At 48.3% G+C, this 16,241-nt stretch overlaps 5 protein-coding genes across 5 annotated transcripts; 2 read left to right on the top strand and 3 right to left on the bottom strand.

The window, feature by feature from the left end:
• Positions 1 to 864: 864 nt before the first annotated feature.
• On the bottom strand, positions 865 to 4,099 carry RhiXN_01035 (ABC transporter; the record flags this gene model as incomplete). The annotated part of the gene is made up of 21 exons (XM_043320854.1): positions 865 to 900; positions 952 to 1,011; positions 1,069 to 1,164; positions 1,214 to 1,237; positions 1,291 to 1,387; positions 1,445 to 1,585; positions 1,636 to 1,704; positions 1,753 to 1,765; positions 1,822 to 1,836; positions 1,890 to 2,023; positions 2,080 to 2,517; positions 2,574 to 2,634; positions 2,685 to 2,875; positions 2,926 to 2,978; positions 3,031 to 3,113; positions 3,165 to 3,229; positions 3,279 to 3,373; positions 3,428 to 3,454; positions 3,510 to 3,581; positions 3,646 to 3,697; positions 3,750 to 4,099. The coding sequence occupies 21 exons, from the start codon at positions 4,097 to 4,099 to the stop codon at positions 865 to 867; spliced, it is 2,172 nt and encodes a 723-aa protein (XP_043179866.1).
• An 876-nt stretch (positions 4,100 to 4,975) lies between these two features.
• Positions 4,976 to 6,179, bottom strand: RhiXN_01034 (uncharacterized protein; the record flags this gene model as incomplete). The annotated part of the gene is made up of 3 exons (XM_043320853.1): positions 4,976 to 5,172; positions 5,220 to 5,520; positions 5,586 to 6,179. 3 exons carry the CDS (start codon positions 6,177 to 6,179, stop codon positions 4,976 to 4,978), a joined length of 1,092 nt encoding a protein of 363 aa, XP_043179865.1.
• Positions 6,180 to 6,914: 735 nt separating this feature from the next.
• RhiXN_01033 (oxysterol binding protein) lies at positions 6,915 to 9,044 on the top strand (the record flags this gene model as incomplete). The annotated part of the gene is made up of 11 exons (XM_043320852.1): positions 6,915 to 7,036; positions 7,093 to 7,140; positions 7,204 to 7,315; positions 7,380 to 7,456; positions 7,556 to 7,691; positions 7,756 to 7,901; positions 7,961 to 8,060; positions 8,249 to 8,362; positions 8,424 to 8,521; positions 8,578 to 8,757; positions 8,816 to 9,044. The coding sequence occupies 11 exons, from the start codon at positions 6,915 to 6,917 to the stop codon at positions 9,042 to 9,044; spliced, it is 1,362 nt and encodes a 453-aa protein (XP_043179864.1).
• A 619-nt stretch (positions 9,045 to 9,663) lies between these two features.
• RhiXN_01032 (eukaryotic translation initiation factor 5) lies at positions 9,664 to 11,127 on the bottom strand (the record flags this gene model as incomplete). Its single annotated transcript, XM_043320851.1, has 6 exons — positions 9,664 to 9,702; positions 9,761 to 9,991; positions 10,049 to 10,794; positions 10,857 to 10,960; positions 11,023 to 11,042; positions 11,092 to 11,127. 6 exons carry the CDS (start codon positions 11,125 to 11,127, stop codon positions 9,664 to 9,666), a joined length of 1,176 nt encoding a protein of 391 aa, XP_043179863.1.
• A 359-nt stretch (positions 11,128 to 11,486) lies between these two features.
• RhiXN_01031 (Rab-GTPase-TBC domain protein) lies at positions 11,487 to 15,855 on the top strand (the record flags this gene model as incomplete). The annotated part of the gene is made up of 11 exons (XM_043320850.1): positions 11,487 to 11,599; positions 11,651 to 11,736; positions 11,783 to 11,825; positions 11,877 to 11,952; positions 12,005 to 12,049; positions 12,111 to 12,274; positions 12,304 to 12,859; positions 12,891 to 13,066; positions 13,113 to 13,135; positions 13,191 to 13,231; positions 13,312 to 15,855. 11 exons carry the CDS (start codon positions 11,487 to 11,489, stop codon positions 15,853 to 15,855), a joined length of 3,867 nt encoding a protein of 1,288 aa, XP_043179862.1.
• Between the last annotated feature and the right edge of the window lie 386 nt (positions 15,856 to 16,241).

Genomic DNA, 16,241 nt, shown 5'->3' with positions numbered 1-16,241 from the left:
TAATAGGGATGTCCAAGCACATTAGATGTACGAGTATAAATGTGATCATCTCCTCGACCTAGAATCCCCCATCATCAGCATTCCCATCCCCCCACTCGCACCAGTCACTATTTCACCTCTAGCATTGTCTTGTGACATCCATTATGCCTGTACCCGTTAACACATTGCCCCAACCTCCTTTCTTGGTGCCTTCTCAACCATACTTAGACTCCAGGCCGCGACCAGATTTGGAGAATGGTCCGAGTCAGCCGAAAGGGACATGTCAAGGAGGGAACCAGCGTCCCAAAGCACACAAATAGAACGCCTTGTGCGTGTGAATCCAATGAGGGTCAGTACACCCGGTTGTAATTCTGCTTGATTGAGAAGTTCGTCTAATTCCGCGTAGAAGAGCCTGTTCTTAGTTTATTTGGGGGTATCCTGGTGGTCATGCAGCGTTGTAAATTGTTGTAGCATATGTAATCGCCGACCGTGTGATGTAGAATCTTGGGTTGGGCCGTGAATCAGTCATTTGCATATATTGAATCTCACATGACTACTCACTTGAAAGCACTGTAAATTACCCAATGTAGAAACACACTCAATACTGTTACGTGGTCTATATTTTACCGATATTAGGAACAGTTCGTAGCCGGCACATCGCATCTTAAGGTACGGCAGATTCGACGCGGGAACGCAGTCAGCAAGAACAGCTGATCATAATGGACAATATATGACTGGCAGGTGATATGCATGGTCTGGATCCAAGGTGATGCACATACACTGGTCATATGCGTATGCAACATTTTGCTCAGAAAATGTTATGTAAGCAGGGGTGGCCCATGTGTATTTTGATGTGCAGAGGTAGAATATTACATTTGTTAAAAATTATGGCTTCTGCTTCAAGTTGCTGACAATCAAACTCTGAAACGAACCGTTAGAAATTGTGACCAAGTAATCATAGCCATCAAATACCTTATATGCTTGCACGTCACCCTTATATTTCACAATCTTTCCATCCCCACAGACCCAAAGCTGGTGGATATACGAAGTGAGTGTTCCGGTGTAGTATGCTCATTCAATAGAATTCACCTCATTTGAAACCGTGGTAATGAAACGTTCGTCATGAGAAATTAGAATGACACCTCCGTTCCAGGATTGAAGAGCATTCATCAGTGCATCCAAACCCTAGAAGTTTATTAGTGATTTCGCTGGCATGACTACACGGACGACTTACCTCGATATCGAGATGGTTAGTCGGCTAATTAACATAGATATCAATAGGGGGTATAGATCATGTAAGCGGGGGTTTACCTCGTCTAGAAGCAACAAGTGTGGTTTTTGCATTGAAAGAATAGAGAATGCGACGCGGCTCTTCTGACCTCCAGACAATGTGCCAATCGTTTGCAAACTACAAACACAAATGAGTGATCGAATCAGTATATGCGAATTATCGCAGAAACCTCACCCTGTAAGGCCGGTGATGCCAAATGCTCCTAGGTGCTGGCGGTACTCTTGTTCGCTCTTTCCCGGGAATTTGCTAGCCAAGAACGCAACCGGAGACATAGCCGGATTCAGTGTTTCCAGGTGGTGTTGGCCAAAATACGCCCTAGCAAATTTTAAGAATTGACTGCTGCATACAAGATACATGCCACATACACTCTTAATCGCCCATTACGATTGACTTGGCCACCCATAGGGTTAAGTTCTCCAATAAGTAGCTTAATCCTGCGAGAAATCAGCACCTAGGTTACACAGCATATAAACCATACATACATGGTACTTTTACCTATACGTACGCCGAGTTCTAATCAATCATCCCAAAACCTAAGTTCGAACACTTACCGGCTCCATTGGGTCCTATTAAACGCAAAGTTAATGGCAATTCGTGCCTGGAGTTAGCTTTAACTTACCGACCACAGCAATGCGAGATTCTAAACCGATGTCAATGTTGACGTCGCGAAGAATGATGTTGTCGGGACTATATCCGAATGAGACCTCTGAGAGTTGCAAAAGCGGCGGGGATATTTTCTCTGTTTCAGGGAATCTAGCCGAGTTACGAGCGTTAGCTAATCTCAAACATAGAATGCCCCGAGAACTCACTTGAATTTCTCTGTTTCTTCTTCTTCGGGGGGCTCAAGTTCCGGCAGTTTCTCCAGAATTTTGATTTTGCTTTGGGCCTGAGCCGCACGATTAGCGTTATAGCGCCACCGGTCAATAAATGCCTGCAGGTGTGCCCGATATGCCATTTGGGTTTCATATTCCTTCCGCGCGTTGCGATCCCGTTCCGTTTTTGTTGCATAGAACTGTGTAAAATTGCCCTTGTAATAATCAAGTCGGGACGAGTGCTGGTGAACGATGTCCGTTGCGACTGCATCCAAAAAGGCACGGTCGTGGGAGACCACAAGCAAGGTACTTGGCCAGGTTTGCAAGTAATCTTCTAGCCAAGCAAGTGCGTTCAGATCAATATGGTTGGAAGGCTCGTCAAGCATTAGCAAGTCAGGTTTCACAAACAGAGCTCGAGCAAGAGCCAAACGCATTCTAAACACAATCAGATCAAAGCCGAAGTTTTGATTCAAGGATGGAAAAACCCTTACCTCCAACCACCACTAAACGTCTTTGTCGCTCTATGTTGGTCAGATTCCGAAAACCCTAGGCCTAAGGAAAAGATCAGCGCTATTGACTAATGGGTAGCTCAGTCGACAAACCAGCTAGCAACGAAGCAGCCCGGGCGGGGCCGCTCTCAGCTTCCATTTCAGCTAGGCGAGTGTGTACATCAGCCAGCTGGGTAGAAAGTTCCTCTTTAGCTTCGTCAGCGACACGGTCATCGCCGCCCGCTTCCTCAAGCTTCAGGAGACGCTCGTTAAGGGACCTTTCTTCTTTGAGCAATCGGTCTCGCCTATAGACTACCTCAGTTTCATAAGCGACATGTCTGGAATTGTGACGTACCAAACATCTGCTTTGAGAACCGACTCCAATGCTGTGGTATCATCACCAACGATCTAAGGAAGATATATTACAGTATGCCATCGATTTGATAAATATTGTTCTCACTTCTTGTTCAACGAAGAGTATAGTAATGTGTGGCGGGACTGGGACCTCTCGCATGGCAATATGTCGGAGTAAAGTCGATTTACCTACATAAATGATTCAGCGATAATGATGAGAGAATATAGCGACTGACTGACCAACACCGTTCCTTCCGATCAATCCATAACGACGACCATATGCGAGTGTAAGACTTGCACCTTGCCTGGAATCGATTGTGAATATAAGAACTTGAGCTGTAATTAATAGCTCACAGAATACGGTTGGATCCAAACGTGACGTCGATAGCCGGCAGATGAATGTCTTTGCTCTTCCCCTTTCCTGCAGCGCGTGCTTCCAGGGAGTTGACCTATAAAAATGGAATCAAACACTAATTACCATATATTAAATGAAGAATTCCGACCTTGAGAAACATTTCTTCGTAAGATTGCTAATAATGCCAAGTCATTAGTTCTGCATTCATGCCTAAATGAGATAAAAACAACTTGTTTCTTCTGCATATCGATGAGCTTCGATCCTTCATAAAGGTCGCGTCTCGAACGCTTCTCAATTTTGGCCTGGGAGAATGAGATAAAGGTCAAACATTTATCCGCAACGACGAGTCATTTCAAGGGTCGTCACCTTTAATTTAGCTTCAGCTTTCTCCAGTTTCTTCAAATCTACCCTCGATGCTCTAAGATGTACATTAGGAAGGGTCTAATGTAACATATATGATCAAAACTTACTTTCCCTTATTAATTGAAGACAGATCAACCCCTTCCGACATGGCGATAGTGCTAGACATGGCCGGAGCCTGGCTCATATCGACCACCTTGTCGAGCCGGGTAAGTTTTGGCTGACGCGCTTTCCCGTCCGCAATCCGTTTCTCTTCAAGGTATCGCTCGATCTTAGAGAGAAGCTTTTCGAGGCCGGCTTCATGCCCGCCTTCCGCAGGCGATTCAAGGAACGACCGGGTAACAGCAATAATATCCTCGTCTTCATCAGCGTCCTCGATGTAGCCGGCGATGTATTCGACAAGTACTTCTTCGGCCTTGGGAATTAGCTCCCGAATTTCTTCAGCAACGTCAATGTCCATGATTACGACCAAGACTGTTTTTTGTTTATGGCCAAGTAAGAAGAGTCCGGCGCAGTGTGGTTGAGCAGACTAATTCGCGATCGAGGAGGTGGGTTCGATATTTGACTTACATAAGCGCCATGCTGATGAAGCTAGCAAGTACTGCGACCCAAATGATCACTATTCTTACCGCAGTATTAAAGAAGCATTGATAAACACGATTCCTTTTTCTCCGGTTTAGTACATCAGTCGATTTACCTATTCATGAGGCGAACGAAATCCATGTAACTCACCTATTTGCGGGTCTTCCGTCGCTAACGATTTACTTTCCGTTGAAACCACATCAGTGTCCCCATAAATATAGTACGCTATCTATGTAACGACTGTTTGGCGCCCAATTTTTGATAAAGACAATGCCATGAGCAAATATGTTTATAGCCAAACAAACCTTCAATCCACCAAATTAATGACCGGAGAATATCCAGCAATTGATGGTGTCACTGATGTCGACCGCGGTAGCACTGATTGATTATGGGTATATGCGCTTGGAAACAAAGGGCCTAGTAATTAGATGTACTCTTCTACCCTGTCACGAAATTGGCTAACAGCCTATTATGGAATGTAAACCTGGGTCAGTACTAGAGATAATTTATGTCAAAACAATATGTTTCCTTGACAGCACAAGCGAAAGGTACGGATACAGTACAGGTGCACCAGTAATCTCTTACAGCTCAGAAGAAAACCGCAATAAAATACAACTACACACAGAGTAAAAGGAGCGACAAGGCAAAAACAAGTACCAACAGACTATATAGTGCTACAAACAAAAAAGGTTGCAAATAGTCATAACGAATGAAAACGATAGCAAAACAACGAAATCGACGACGTCTTCGTAAACTAACGATGTCCGCTTGGGTTTGAATTGGAACTAAATGAGGAATAGGAGCAAGGAAGTGGCTGTTCCCTACCCACTAGAGCACCGGATGGGTAGCCCATTTTAGTACGCTTCTGAGCTCTTCCTTGCCCATTGCGTTCTGGCGCAGCAATGCCCTTACTGGCACTCGAGTCATCTCCCTCCGAGTGAGATTGATTCCCTGTACATCATTAATACACATAGCTTGAACATCGTACACGAACTGACCCTTGTCACTACGCCAACTAGCCTCTCGGGGGCGTTTCCTAACAGTCACATTGTTGGTCTCCAATTGAGTCAAAGGGTGCCGGGAGCTTGAAGAATAGGACGCAGTCGAGTGGAGCGATACTCCAGAATGTGCACAACCAACAGCCTCGGATGCCAGAATTGACAAGCGATTTGTAACTCGAACGTGCGTGTCGCGTTCATAGTCGACTGTGAACATTGCGTTAATTTCACATTGGCGAATAAGATCGTGTTCAAGTTTCTTTATTCTCGCGTCACGGCTGTCAAGCTCCTTTTTGAGAGCCTAGAATCGAATGTAAGTTTGGATTAGCGGCTATGTACGATCACAATTAGTGCAGGGGTACATACCTTGGTCTCTTCAATACGTTCACTTGCCAAGTTTTCTCGAGTCTCTTCAAGTTCGCGCATAAACGCAGATTTCGTCTCCTTTGCCTTGTTCTGAAATGCACACTCTATTTCGGCAATCTTCTCCTCGAAATTTGCCTCTAGTTCAGTCTTCGAAGCATTGAATCTTCCATTAAGCAGAGACAACTGCTCGTTCAGTATACGAAGACGTTCACACTCAACCATTGTTCTCGCGCATTTATCCTGTGCTTCTGCGTGGTTCTTCACCGCTACGTTGAGCCGCTTTTGGATCGCGGAGGCGTTGTCCCTTTCGTAGCCAAGGTTAGCCTTTAGCCCCTGGCGCTCCTGCCTAAGCTCCTTGTATCTCCGAGTCAAGTTATCAACGCGAGCGGTTTTTTGGTTGAGTTCTTGACGCTGTCTTGCTTGGAGAAGGCGACCGTCGCGTAGTTCAGCCCGCAAGGCACAGATCTGGCTGTTCAGCTCGTCTATGCCAAGCTCGGGAGAGGGGAATATTTTCAGGGAATGATTGTCGTTTGGGGTAGGAGAAATGGACTGATGCAGGGAACGAGCAGAGGTCACTTTACGATTCCCGGGCATATTTTAATTATTAGAGCAGTCAATATAGTAAGTTGGGTCACCAAAAGAAAGAGGCAAGGTATCGCGAATCGGGAAAAATACAAGTGAAAGCAGAACAATGGTGGGTGCAGGTTTAAATAAGTAGGCCTTGAGCCCCTGTTGGATGTTGCGCATGTGTGTATGGGGGTGGTTCCAAATAGAGCTGAAAACGGTTATAGGAGTTAAGCGCCATTGGGGCCAAATGCCTGATTTAGGGGTTGGCCTGGCTTCATATCTTTTCGGCCTTAATTCGGCGTCGATGCTGAGTGAATGACGATAGCTTCGGCCGTTTGCAGATCAAGTCTCGATTCGAGTGTGAGTTGAATGCCCGATTTCCGAGGTCAGCATAGTGCCAACTTGGGGAGGCTGGATGCTCATGGGGCCTGTGGCCAGGGTAACAATCGGAGCTTGGCGTATCAGAAACACGATTCTGTTTAGCAGCTGTCGATAATGAGTCAATGCTCCCTGGGCACATTGTTCGTTGACGTCCGATGAGCCACAGAGACTGGTTGCTTGGGCTTATTTGTGCAAATGATGTCTTGATGATATAATGCCTATTCCATCTGGAAACGCGCGCGCTCCGCCATTTCCACCGTCATAGCGCCAGAGGCTAGCTCTTTAGCCAAACTCAAATCACATTTTCCACCACCACCTCTTTACCTGCTCCCACCCGATCTTAACCAGAACACTCTCCGCACCAACTCTACAGCTACACCAATGATGGGCCTTCTTAGCGGGTTGCAGGGCGGTGCCAATAACGTCCGCAAACGGGTCGGCGGCGGCAGTGGCGACCAAGACCGGGCTCCCGAAGGCAGCAATCCCGATGATACATCCATCCTGTAAGATAGATAGCCATAGACATACTATCAATATAGCTCTGATGTTGAATTCCTAGCGACGAGAACGAGGGTTCCATAGTCATGTCAATTATATCGCAACTTCGGTATGTCCCATCGGCTCTCAGCGGCAGAATCCACAGTGATTGACTGACATGTTGGACAAACAGAATTGGAATGGACCTACAGCGTGTTGCGTTTCCGACCTTTGTGCTCGAACCACGAAGCATGCTTGAGCGTATAACAGATTTTATGAGCCATCCAGATCTCATTTTCGGGCAAGTCATTTCGATCCTACTCTCTCAGTTCGAACTCACATCTCAGCAGTGCTGAAAACGACCCTCAGCCCGAAGAGCGCTTCATTCGAGTTCTACGATACTACCTCTCTGGGTGGCATATCAAACCAAAGGGTGTCAAGAAGCCGTAAGTACTTTACATGATATGTGCTTCACCACTCTCCTTTAATTGGTTAACGTTACGTCTCATCTTATGATATCATTCCGCTTAACCTCACTTGAACAGATATAATCCTGTATTGGGTGAATTCTTCCGCTGCCGCTACGACTATCCCAATGGCACCCAGGCGTTCTATATTGCCGAGCAAGTATCCCACCATCCGCCTATCTCTGCGTATTTCTACATTTCTCCGGCCAACAAGGTTCGTTATGCCATCCCCCCAAGCAAGGAATTGATTAGCCCTAATTCGGATGCTTGATCTCTAGGTTCGGATCGTTGGTGAACTTCGGCCAAAATCCAAGTTCCTTGGAAACAGTGTTATGACGGTCATGGAAGGAGAGAACCGAGTGCTGCTGATGGGAAAGCCTGAGGATGGTGAATATGTTATCTCCATGCCTAACATGTATGCAAGGTCAGTAAGAGACTCTCTAAGTTCTACCTGATACTACAGTATTAACACATCTGTTATAGGGGTATATTATTCGGGAAGATGGTACTGGAGCTGGGCGACATGTGTGCTGTGAAATGCGAAAAGACGGGGATGGTCTGTGACGTGGAATTCAAGACCAAGGTTTGTGAAACGTCCAATGATTTCTTATACTGTTCATACCTCGGATGGATTATCCGAGGTTGGCGGTCGAGCTCCTTGGCTTTTTTGTGCCTCGATATCTCGTATTGTTTGGCCTCCATGTAGCTCGATCTGCTTCGATATTTCGTTCGTGGACTTCTGTGATCGGTTGCTGATCGTAATCCTCACAGGGCTTCTTTTCGGGGGGTTACAATGGTGTATCAGGACGTGTGAAGCAAGGTAACACAGATATTGCCGAAGTATCTGGATTATGGAGCTCGTCTATGGAATACAAATCGCTCAAGGTAAGGAGTTTCGTCAGCTTATGTTTGTGGATCGTTTTTTTAATAATCTGATCTACGGCAGACCAACGACAAACGGGTGTTGTTTGATGCTGCCAAGGAAAACATTGTCGAGAAATTCGTGTATCCAGAGGAGGAGCAGGAACCGAATGAGTCTCAAAGGTACTCTGCTCCAATTCATTTATTACCCCAAGCGCTCATTTTTCTCTTCATTTTAGACTATGGACAAAGCTTACAGACGCAATCCACCATAAAGATATGGAGGCTGCTACTGATGCCAAATCGGCGGTTGAGAATGCGCAGCGCGAGGCGGCTCGTAAGCGGGAAGAAACAGGCACCAAACATGTCCCCAGGTTCTTTGAACAGAACAAGGCCGGACAGTGGGTGCCCAAGATTCTGTAAGTCGGGATAGCGTTACCCCACCGTCTCACCCTTTTTTCTAACTCTGGCGACCAGCGGTGGGAACGGCATTCCATCCAACCCGGATGCAGCGGTGAAATTCGTTGAAGAGTGGATATGGCCAAAGCAAACTGCAGCCCAGCCTTCCTCACCCAGCAAAGCTGCTAATAAAGCTCCAGCTCCGGCCCCAGCACCGACTTCCTCTGCTCCAGCCCCGACCCCAGCGCCAGCTCCGGCGCCGACTTCAGCCGGAAGTCCAGGAGCGATCAGTGCAACGTCTAGTTAATTGAGCCACTTTTATATAGCCTTGCCTCGGATTTACATGTTACGTTTTCTCGCTCATATGATGACCCCATGTGAATTTCTTTTTTTACTTAATCTACAGTATCAGTATAACCTGGAATGGTGCAAATAGAGCAGGTAGATCGTCACGATGCATGCACGGCGAAAGTTAAAAAAGAAAGAGTTTAATTCGTTGTAGATATAAATCTGGGTGCCGCCTGAACCTGGTTTATGCTGATCATGTTTGATGGGCACACTAATGGGCCACGAGTTTTGCACGTTTTTAGGTTGTAGGGGCTGTGTAAGTCGGAAATTTGGGGTGAGACCAGGTTTGGGTTTGCTTGTTGAAATTCAAGATCCGAGAGCAACAAGCAGGATCCAGGCAGATCGATCTATGCATAGCGCATACACCCAGGCACATACCGTTGCGGCGGCCCTGATGGGTAACTTTAAACTTGCATGTAATAGTAGCTTACACAGTGCTGGATCTTAATGATCTACTTCCCAAGGGGCATGGGCTTGTGTTATCACGCCAGCATCTTGTCTAGGTCATCCGAAAAATATCAATTCCACAGAAGCTCAGGCGCATACACTCAGACACAGGTTCAACAGACTCGACTAGCTCATTCTTCTTCCGATTCATCCTCAGCTGCAGCAAGCCACTGTATAAGATCTGATCAGCACTGGCTTTCAGAAAAGTCTAGAACAATATAAACGAACCTCGACAAATGGGCCGGCCGCCTTGCGCACACGTTTGCTCACATCACGATCGACATACTTCTTGCTTAGATGCTTGCCCCACTGGACGACAATCTCTTCTTCGAGTATATCGGCTTGATAGAATGCCATAAGAATCTTGGGCACTGCCGGAATAAGGCTCGGGTGGTCGACGCCTACAAACCGCTCGATGCCCCCAAGCAGAGACTTTTGGTGCTTTTCGCCTGTTACCACCTACAAAGGATACGATCAGTTAGTCAAATGACGAGGATAGTAGCTAAACGTACGCACCTTGACTAGGAGAGGTGCATACGTAGGAATCTCCTTCTCGATATTCTCGGTGAAGAGCGCACGTCCGAGGATCTCGGCCGTTTTGTGCTTACGCTCAATACCCAGCTCTTCGATCTTCTTGTAGATATCGACCGCGCTAGATGACCGATTACCTTCGAGCCAGACCGCAAGTTCGCTGTGTGGATCTGCGCCATCTGCCTCTTCATCCGAATCACCCAGATTCAGGCCGGCCATTTCCTTCTGGCGAGCCTTGACGGCTGCCTCGGAAGTGTCCAAGGCCCAGTCTTCATCGGCTCCTCCACGAGCAGCTTGTTCGGCAGTCGGAAGCTCAGCTGCCTGGGCCTTGAGGGTCTTCGTGAACTCGTCGTCCGAACCGCCATCTGCTGCTTCTTCTTCAGCACTTCCGGCCTCCTTGTCTTTGTCTTTGTTCTCTCCCTTGGCCTTCTTATCCTTTTTGGCCTTCTTGGGCGGATTCTTGATGATAAATGTAGTAAGTTTGTGTCGCATGTCAACGTCGGTGCGAGAGCCACAAGCTTTGCAATCTCTTGTGATCATCTCAGATTTGTCAATGATCAAATCAGTTTCGGGATTCTTGCAATCAGCGCAAAGGACAAATTTGTCGATAAATGCGTCCAAGAGTTCACGCAGACGGGTTGCGTCGTGTGCACCATTAACAATGTATCGGTCAGCCTTTTCGTCAAATGTTGTTTGAGCGCCAAGTTCGCATCCGAAGAATTTAGTGGGGTCTGGACATGTGCACGCGGTCAGACATGCGGGATGTAAGAGAGCAGAGCCTAAATTCACTTACAGGTAGGAGGTCGGCTGAGAGCGCGGGAGACGTCGGACATGTTTGGAATAACGGTCTTAATACCATTACCTTTGCCTTCGATCTTGGTCAAGAGCGAGGGCATCCTATACGTTTGATTAGTAAGTGCCCATCCCAAGAGAGGGAGAGGGTGGCGAGATAGACATACTTGTAACGGTAGAATTTGTCCTGTAATACATGGTTAGAATGGGTGGGCAGAGGGTATACAATTACTCACATCGACGTCGCGGCGGATATTAACAACTTTAGCCATGCTGGGCAAGAGTGGTGATTTTAGCGCTGGCGAGCAAGGAAAGATATCAACAAATTGAGCCCTAGTAAAATTTCTATGAAATGATTTACCTGGAAGAGATGTCTACTGTGGATAAAGCGTGAAGTCTGCTGTTTCGTTGCTGCTTTGGGTCTCAAAAGCATGAAGCGACCAATCCTCTCCGCAATGCAGAATAAACGCGGTGATGGTATAGGGGAACAATCGAAAGGCGAAATATAGAATATTTCTCTCGATGTCGATGCTCGAGGTCAGTTGGATCGTCGTTGTTGGTGGCTGATTGCACAGACAACACTTTTATTCTCATCTAAGCCTTGGTCAGCACGGATGCTTGTGTAATCCAAATGAGAAGCGGTCTAAGCGCTTGGATTGGTCAGTTTGCTTGTCTCTCCCAGCTGCAACGACGGCGACCAGCAGGGATGGCTTCCGAAATGGAACAAATGAACTATCAGTCCAGGTAGGTTCAAACATAGTAATCTTTTGATAAAATTTTATGTTGTGTGTCCAGGATGCATGCATTCGAAGAGATCCTGGACTCATCGTCGGCACTTCGTGTCGTTGACGTCCTTCAACTTCGGGCTCTATCACTACAGGGTAAGCCAAACAACAGTCCTTTCGACGTGTCTTATACTCTGGACAGGAATACCCGAGCATCCGGTCTGGATGAGATCAAGGATATGGCGGTATGTCCCAGATCTGGTACCCGTCTGAATACTGCTCACATTCACTCTCAGTCTGCTCTTGGGCGCTCTTCCTCCAGAAAAGGACAAGTGGGAAGAAACAGCAAACAAATCTCGAATGCGTTACTATGTGAGCCCAACATTGTCCAATTTGATCGTTGATTGAGCTGGAACTTCTTCAGGACGTAGCCGCACAGCTTCTTGCACCTATTCAAACAGCTCCTTCGGTCTGTTGCTTCAGCTCTCCTTCTCAACCAAATGGTTTCTAATGCTCTGGGATATTTTTAGCCCGAATATCCACTAAATGCGCGCGATAAGCTGCTGGACACGATTGCCAAAGATGTAGATCGCACACAGCCTCGTATTCCGTTTTTCAGACAACCTATCGACCCCCTCCAAATATGGCCTAAACCCGCACCGTCGACCTCTGGCTCGGAGCCTGAGCTTCTCGAGTCCGATATGCCAATGCCTTATTTGATAGACTGGCTATAGTTCAACGCGTTGTCCGGTTTGGCAACAGCGCTCCGCCGCCCGCCCCACGCACACCCGAAATCAGGGTCATGGAAGTGGCGCCCCCATCCACGAACGAAGAAGACAACGATGGAACACATGATTCAAACACTGATGAAAATACCACAAATACCAATTCGAAGGAAAACAATACCAACGCCGACTCTGACGAAGACTCTGACGACAAGCCCTTGGCTTTCAAGGCCGGTGGCCGTTCTTCACTCGGTTTGAGTCTCAACGGACTTTCCCCAAATGTATCACCTCGGCCTCCCACACTCCAGCTTAACGGGCATTCCGAACCTGATAACGACGACGACGCCAAGACTCATGCCCATATTCTCTTACGGATTCTATACGTTTATTCTCTACTGCACCCACACCATCCCTACACCCAAGGACTTAACGAACTCCTTGCGCCATTATATTATGCAGTGTTTGAAGGTAGGTCGGCCAGTTTGCGGTCCTATGGATTTGGTGTGAAACACGAAGAAATGGTCGAGGAAGCGGCGATCCGGGCTGCAGGAGGGGTTGTTGCTCAAGTTGACGGAGAGGCTCCAGCAGATCCATGGACGTAGCCAAGCCTATCCGCCTGAAGATGAAGAGGATGACTCGACACAACATATCGAAGCTGACACGTTCTGGCTCTTTGTCGAACTCATGGGCGAGCTGGGAAGTATTGTTGGGGATCCAGGTGACTGGTCTTTACCTCCTGTTGCCTCTGGGAGTGGAGAGGGGTGAGGGGCGTTATGACCCGATTGAGTGACCGGCTAAAGTGGGCAGATGCGAGACTGTGGGAGGATATGGTTAGTAGCCGCATTTATCGTGCATACACACCATTTCATTTCGGTTTTTATCCAGGTCAAGAAATCGCTGGACCCAAAATTACCCTATTTCTCGTAGTGAGTGCCCGCTGCAGATATTCTTGGTCTATATCAACTGAAACGCACGTAGCCGTTGGATCGCCTGCTTACTTGCACAGGACCTTCCCTTGGCAGCCCTTCTCCCGACCTGGGATACTCTCTTTGCACAGGACCCGAGCACACCAGAAACCAATCCCAAAATCGAATTCCTCGTCAATGTGTGTGTTGCGCTCTTGCTAGGTGTTCGCGATAAGCTTGTCAGGGCCGGGAACAAACGTGGCGGTGTCGGACTATGGGGCGAAGAAGAGGAAGAGGATGATGATGTCCCTCTAAGCATGATTCAACCCCAGCCTCTCAGTCCCAACACGCTGCCAATGAACGATGCATTTGTACAGGGTATGCTTCTGTTGCAACGCTATCCTCTCGAATCAGTTGGGTTGGCGTGGGTGATCAACAAAGCTTTCGAATTAGGAGCGAAGCGGGCTGCTGGGTTTGGAATTATCGAACAGAATAATCCGAATGGCGCCGGGTGGGGAGCCGGGGCATGGGACGTAGCTGCTGCTATGCGCAACCGTGTTGCGGGATGGAGGTCCGTCTCTGGCGGCTCGGTCCCTGCATCTATACCTGGGCCCGAGTCTGAAGACGCAGCACCCGCTGCCTCCGTTCCCGAAGTTCTCGTTTCACCACCACCAGGCGCACCATCTCTTGCATCAGTTGGCGGAAAAATCCGACAGTATACCGAGACATTCAAACAGAGCGATGCGGCAGCGTCCCTGAGCAAAGCATCAACTAATTGGAGCCTGGCAGTCATGTCTGCTTGGAATCGGAGTGGCGGTACCCAAGAATCGCAACAACCATCCGAGGAAGCACCCTCTCCGCCGCCCAAAGAGAGTAGCCGAGGACACGGTAGAAGTGGTAGCTGGGCTGGATGGGGAGCTATGGCGATGGCTGCTGCTAAACAACGCGCCGCCGCTATAACCAAGGCGCGCCCGGCAGACATTCCTGAGTCGGTAGCTGAAGAACCCCTCGAGGAGCGGCCAACGCATATCAGGACAGATAGCAGGAAATGGGAACCTCAGGATCGAGAGCGTCAACCAGGTGATAGGAGTCAATCTCTCAGTCCGACTGCTTTGGCTAAAGTTATGGCTACGACACAACCTTTTGTTCCTCAACCCCGTGCCACAACGTATTCTCATCTGCCAGCTCCGATGCCTCGATCTGCACAGGATCCTCCTTCGGACTATGAACCGCCTCCGCGCCCCGCGGTATTCAAGAACCCGAGGGACAGCTGGCTCCCCACACCCAATAGGTTGGACACTCCTGGTTCGCAGGAAGACGACGCCAACCATGCACCAGCTCCAAGTCCCAACCATCGGTTCACAATGACCTTGCCCGGGTGGAGTGCTATGCCTCCTCCAGCTTCACCATCGCACTCATCTACTGCAAAGAAAACGACCGGTCCCAAGCCTCTACTACTAGGCAAGACGCGCCAGACGACCACCAACACATCGCGCTTTAGCCGTATGTCGAGACAAAGCTCTATTTCGTCTTCAACTGGCAGTCATCGTGAATGGGAGCTCATGACTTCACTTAGCCCACGTTCTGACTCGGGTTCGATGATCGGACGCCCAGATTCTGGGTCATTTGCAGGGAGGTCAAGAAGGTCTATGGGAACTGCATCAATGCCTGCTAGCGCAGCCGGTTCACTTGCGCCCAGCGAGGACGAAGCTGTTGTTGTTGGACTTGGACTCAGGAATGCTTCGTCTGACCAAGGCAGTCCACCACTTATTGTCCCGCGTGAACGACCGACCTCTAGAGAATTAAAGAGGACCAGCTCTCCATTGAGTCTAAGTGTCGGAACAGGCTCCGACTCGCCCAAAAGTTGGCAACTTGCCGATGGGCCAGTCACTGCTGAGCCTGCGCCCGTACGCAAATGGGAACTAACGGACGGTCCTGTGGAACCCAAAGCCAAGGCAGAGACTCTGCCTGCACAGCTGGACCCTGAAACTATCGCTCGTTCAATAGTGCACAGATACGAATTGACTGACGGCCCCGCTCCAAACAAAACGCTCAGCCTAGGAGTGGCGTCTATCATGCATGAATCTCCGGCTGAATCACCTGTTGTTCCTCCCGCGCCGCGTAAATGGGAGCTATCAGATAATCCTGTACCACGTATTCAGCCCCAAGCCCCAGCCCTCACAGCCGATTCAGATGCCGCCGACTCCCCAATTTTGGCACCCGGTGAAACTCGCAAAGGCTGGCCTAAACGCTCGTCCTCTAATCGCCCCGCAAACTTGAACATCCGTACCAAGAGTCGACCGCTGAGTACTGCAACCATCACCCCCTCTGGAGACAGCTTGCACACCCCACTACCAGAGAAGGATTTAGTCACTCCCACCTCGGCTACCAGTATACCTTACTTGGGCTCCCCTTCACCAGGAGCGACCGAAACACCATTGCCTCAAACTGAAGAACGCACCCCTCGGCGGAAAAAGCAAACCCAGACAGAGCGAAAAACCAAAGCCGGAAAAGGTGCACGTACTCCCGAGGTGATGAGCGAAGAGGATGGCGTGAAAGCAGATGCTGAGGATGGGGAGGATTTTGACGAGTTTTTGAGCTCGTATGAGACTGAGACGGATGATCCCGCTGGGCAGGCCCGATGATCTTTCAACAGTAGATAGACCTTTTTGATTTTACATCCCTATTCGATTTTGGCTATTCTTTTTTCGATTCTTGTTGAAGAGAGTTAATTACTTGTATATGCTGCAAATTCAAAGCTTTGGAGACCTTTTTGTATGTATGTTCATGGACAATGGAGTCGTGTGATCCAGCTCTCAACCTCAGGCCTGTGGTGCGGGTAATATTAGATAGTAAGTTTTGATGCCTCGGGTATCAATATACAATAGCGAAATTACTAGCTAACAAGACGAGAGTCGTGAACATGCTAGGTCGTATTCTTTCTGGGTTAACTAGTCTACATCAGAAAGTGTTAAACCGTCCGAATGAATGGTGGGCGAGTGTGGTGATATCATGATTGCTTGTACGTGTG

Source organism: Rhizoctonia solani, chromosome 4 (genome assembly GCF_016906535.1).
Source record: "Rhizoctonia solani chromosome 4, complete sequence".
In the NCBI taxonomy this organism is placed as follows: domain Eukaryota; kingdom Fungi; phylum Basidiomycota; class Agaricomycetes; order Cantharellales; family Ceratobasidiaceae; genus Rhizoctonia; species Rhizoctonia solani.
This window is presented reverse-complemented; position numbering and strand designations above follow the sequence as displayed.